General features: G+C 40.6%; 1 protein-coding gene across 7 annotated transcripts in view; it reads right to left on the bottom strand.

Annotated features, from left to right (window-relative positions):
* frem1a (Fras1 related extracellular matrix 1a) overlaps positions 1-4,976 on the bottom strand; it is a 173,288-nt gene that overhangs the window by 74,432 nt on the left and 93,880 nt on the right. For all 7 annotated transcript variants that reach the window (XM_017310424.1, XM_017310426.1, XM_017310425.1 and 4 more), the window contains 5 exons: positions 3,043-3,228; positions 2,761-2,957; positions 2,454-2,664; positions 2,003-2,147; positions 1,775-1,916 (listed from right to left, as the gene is read on the bottom strand). In XM_017310424.1, the coding sequence (XP_017165913.1) occupies positions 1,775-1,916; positions 2,003-2,147; positions 2,454-2,664; positions 2,761-2,957; positions 3,043-3,228 (881 nt within the window). The remainder of the gene's footprint in view (positions 1-1,774; positions 1,917-2,002; positions 2,148-2,453; positions 2,665-2,760; positions 2,958-3,042; positions 3,229-4,976) is intronic.

Below are 4,976 nucleotides of genomic sequence, written 5' to 3' on the forward strand. Positions count from 1 at the left end.
CTGTTAGATGTGAAAAGTATAATTTTTATTTATTTTGTAGATCAAACTGTTGCACTGATGTAGAGAGATGTTCAAGAAGAACAAAACTTGTTTTTATAGATTTTATTTTTGTTGGTCAAACTGATGTATTGAGTTTAAAACTGCTGAGTCCTATTTTATGGGCCGTTTTCTACTTTGGTTTTAGAAAGAGGTAGAACCAATTCAGTTACCAATCAATTTATATCAATGCATTTTGACCAATAATCAAATGTCTTTTGACCAATAAGATATTTCAGAATCTGGTAGCCTGTATGTGCTACCAGAGTATTTAGCTTGCTAGTTGTGAGGCAAATGATAAAGTGAGTGTTCATCCTGGAATGACGGTCATTATACTATGCATAACTGTTAGGTTTGAGTTGAGTCCTGTKATGTTTTTTGTTCTGTCTCTTCGTTTTCTTTTCTCCATCCTTCTACCCTGTCCTGGTTCGCTGGGAAGCRGCTRCTTCCCCTCCCWGTCACCAGATGCCGCCACTGAGTGGAACCCCTGGCGAGGTGCGGTGGCCAACCCGTACACACACCGGTGCCCAATCTAGGAGAGCTGCTGAGGTGCTCATAAGGAGCGMCRAGCTGACACTCCAGCGGCTGAGTGTTTGCCTCTACTGGTAAYGTCTCACTTGTGACAGCCTCCTATGCTCTTTCTTGTTCTGATTACTCCTTGTGTCCCCCTCGCCAGGTTTCCTAGCCGCTCCCCTGTGACTCCTCGTGGTTCGTTCCTGTCTGGAGTGTTTTCTCGAACCCCTCCCGTGGATATCCTCCGTCGYGCCTCAGGCTGTGCCTGCCGGCGTTTGCATACTCTGTGAGCTACCACCCGGACCCCGCTCTGTGTCAGCTCGCTCCTAGCTCTCAACTGCTACCTACCTGCTCGCTCTCCCACGGGAACTCGCCGCTCCGGCATCCGCCAAGAAGATCCTCAGTCAGCCCCAAAGTAAGACCCCTCCGAGAAAGTCRCTCACCTTTCCTTTGATCTACTCAGTATTCACATCTTCCCTCTCKKTAACAGTTCGAAGGCCGTTTCCATCCTCCCTGAACCCAGGACCGTTCACCCTGCTCTTCCCCTCACCTTTCCCTTCWAATAAATATTATTGTTTTTCTATATTGCTCCTCTTGGTGTGTTTTGCATGTGGGTAAATAGATTAGATCCCACCATGACAATAACATTAATCTGATTATTGGATTGTAAATAGTAACATGTTAGAATCTTTGTTACTGAAACAAGGGTCAGATTAGAGTAACTCATTACTGACATGTTGATGGAATAATAGTTTATGACTTTTCTGCTCAAGCTATTTACTGATCTGTCAGGTTTCCGATATGCGTCCCCCCTAATGACAGACTCGTTCCTACGCCCTTGGATTTTAGTACCTAAGAACCCCATAATGCTGCACTTTCAAAGAGTGACCGTTTGCAGTTCTTTATAATTCATAAAATGTTTAAAAAATCTGCTGTGTAATAATAATTTAGAACAATGCAGTTTGAGTTTTTTATTTTTGAAAAAAATACTGTTCTCATTGGGAGGTTTGTTTGGTAAAATTTTATTTATACTGTAATAGTTCATGACTTGAAAATTATACTGACCATCATTTGCATTGACCATTTAAGAAAATCTGAGAAAATATCACTTGCATAATAATTTGGAACATGGTGTAAATACAAATACCACTTTTAGAACCTTTACCTTTTAGAACCTACCAAACATTGGCAATACATGTTGGAAATGTTCCATCACTGCACTAACCTGAAGTTGAAGTATTCCTTGGGTTGGAACATTCTCAAAAATGTACATGATTTCTGTGGAGGGTGTATCTTTGTCCTTTGCAAACAATGTAATGCTGGATATAACTTTGGCTTCTCCTGGTTCCACCTCCAGTCCATTGTTCCTGGAGCCCACATTATCACTTTTCCTCTCAACAATCACATGGAAACTGATTTTAAACAAGAACTCTAGACGATATGTTTATCAAACCTGAACACATGAGGCTCTTCGTCATTCACTGGCACCACTTCAACCATCATCTGTCTTTGGAGCTTATGTTTGCCATCAGTCAGCTGAATTATAAAACTGTCTTTCATGGTTTCACTGTCGTCATGCAGATACACTAGATCCAAACCTGTCATAAGATTGGGACACAAAATTAATATGATAGAAAGAAAGAGAGAGAGAACAAGACTTTTAGTTGATAACAGGAAGGCTACACTTAAAATAGTAAGCTGCTCTGTTAAAGTGCTTCACTCTGAAAATGCAGGATTTAGAAATGGTGGCTGCTCTTTAAAAATCTCAGAATTAAGTGTAACCATTCTGCAGAAGGCACGGGGTGACTTGTGCTTTAGAAATGGCCAGCTACGCTATACATGACAGTTACTATTATAATTTATATTTATAACTTATTATTATACATAATTTATATAAAATGTACCATTTTTAACATCTGTCATAGTAAAGTCAACCACAGGAGACCATAGGTTGGGTTCCTGTCTCTTAGAGATTGGGTTTTCAGTCCTGTGACAGATGACGCTGCCATGGCGAGGAGGTCTGACCACAGAGAAAAGCAGGGCATTCTCGGGGATGTCCAGGTCCATTGCATGGAACACTGATGAGTCCAGGTGCTTCATTTCTCCCTCTTGTACCTTAGGACACAACAAATCAAACAGTCAACTTATTCTACCCACATTCTGTAAACAAACTAATGGGATGAAGAAGGACATGTTTGGGGGTGAACTTACTGTGATATTGTGTGCCACAAATTCTGGGATTTCATCATTTGTTGGGTTAATAATAATATAGAAAAAGATGTTAGCAGAATTATGCTTGCCATCTGAGACACAAAGCATGAGCTGGTCAGCTGTGGGCTCCATCTTCTGGTGTCTGGACTGTACATAGTTTATATGACCCTCAGTGATGTCCTTGTAGAGAAAAGAAGCTGGAGAAAAGGAGGCAACACCAAACGAATGAAACTGCTTATTTTCCTTGTTTTTCCAATAAACCGTTGGTATTATGATGCTTACCTATGCTTATGCCTGTGTTGCTTTTCTCAAAGCCAGGACTAGGGAGGACATTTTCTATGTAACCAAACTGGGGAGGAGAAATCAGCCTGACAACAAGCTTGTCTAGGACTGTGTCCATGTCAGAGACCTTCAAATGAGCAGCAGTTATAAGGGAAGTCCCACCTTCATCCACTGTAAAAATGTCACCTGGAACCACCAAAAAACAGTTCATGTCATTCTACTGCAAGTAATAAATATGTTGCTTAGAAATTTACTGTTTCATACAATAGCGAACAGAAGCCCCCCTAAAAACTCAAATCCTATGCAAAAAAACTTGGGGCCTCATGTACAGGGGCGGAGCCAGAGGGGGGGCCAGTGCCCCCCCTGTCATCTGATTGGCCCCCTAAGTGGCCCCCCCAGATGATTGACATGTAACAGCACCAGGTCAATCCTGTACATTATTTTGGAATAATTCTAAGCCAATCTAATATCTAAAGAAGAAAAACAATAATAAATATATGAAAAGAAAATGTATAAAACTTTATATAAGTCCATGTGATGACATAAATAAATGGATTTAGATCAGGCGCGATACCAGCCTCCTTTGTACTTGTACTCATAACAACAAGCTGATATTCTTCTATGTTTTAGTTGTGCTGCGCTGTGGTGCAACTCAAAGGCTAAAGCACATTTCATACCTGGTGGTTCTTAAAACACCAATAAGTTATTTACTGATCCTCCTCAAAAAGAAAAAAAAACCGAAGAGGGGCCGGCAATGTTCGTAGTTTGGAGCAGAGGTTGCGCTACAGTTTTTTCGTTGCCCGTCAAAGAAAAAAATCATTTTATTTCCAAATTGTAGTCATCCAATGAAATATTTAGTATTTCTCTGCAAGAACGTTTTGGAAATCAGGTAACAATTCATGAAATTACGTGATTAGAAGACGACAGAACTCTGATCGTTTCCTGATCCTGCATCACTTCCCTCTGCGGGAGAAAAACCAGCAGAAGCGGATCAGCTGCTAGACGCTCCAAAGCCTCTAGTTTGTTTAAAGCGACCAGATCAGAGGTGATTCTCTGACAGATATTGTTCTTATAATGATTAATAATGAGCTCCACGATGTTCTCTGTGCGTAAAGTTGAAACTCTGTGCACCAAGTGGTCAGCTGCGCTTGATCACAGTCTGGACAGAAGACGAGGGTGAGGAGGGAATCTGACATATTAACTAGGTTAAGTTTTAACTGGTTTTGCAAAAACACCATTAACTAAGTAGTGTAACTATATATTGTATATTTGGCGTTTGTCATCTCATGTGTGATTAATTGGAGCGTAACGGTGGAGCATTTATGCGCATTTATTGCCCAGCGCACTGCGCTTATTTCCGTCTAATGAATCTGCACTTTAATTTCTTTCCTCCCTTAACAGTCAGCTGCTACTCCTCTATTTAAACTACAATAAGTAGATCAACACAACTTGATCACACATTATCTTTAGTTTTTCTATGTGTGCTGCAAACTCATTAAATGTAAACTCATGAGAAGCCCGAACCACGATGAGGCAAATAATTCTGGTCCGACCCGAACTACTTTTACCTGTCAAATTACCTGCCAAAACATACTAACACAGACTATTTAGCCGCATTTTTATGCGGTTTAGTTAATATTCATCTAATTGAATCCAGATCCCATCACACATAAAGCAGATAAATGCATTAATAAATAAATGCAGATAAATCTGGACACTATGGGAAAATTAAAAATGAAGCTATTTCTCAGTGGTCCAATTCCATCGCCTCAATGGGGAGACGAAAAACATTCCAGGCTGCTTATGATAAACAAATGGCTGATTAAAACCTGYTCTGCCAGCTCAGTGACCTTCATCGATAACCTCTGGATCTACTGGCAGCGCTTTCACCTCTTTGGAAGAGGAGGACGCAATCTTAACAAACACGGAATAAG

This window comes from Poecilia reticulata, linkage group LG18 (assembly GCF_000633615.1).
Source record: "Poecilia reticulata strain Guanapo linkage group LG18, Guppy_female_1.0+MT, whole genome shotgun sequence".
Lineage (NCBI taxonomy): Eukaryota > Metazoa > Chordata > Actinopteri > Cyprinodontiformes > Poeciliidae > Poecilia > Poecilia reticulata.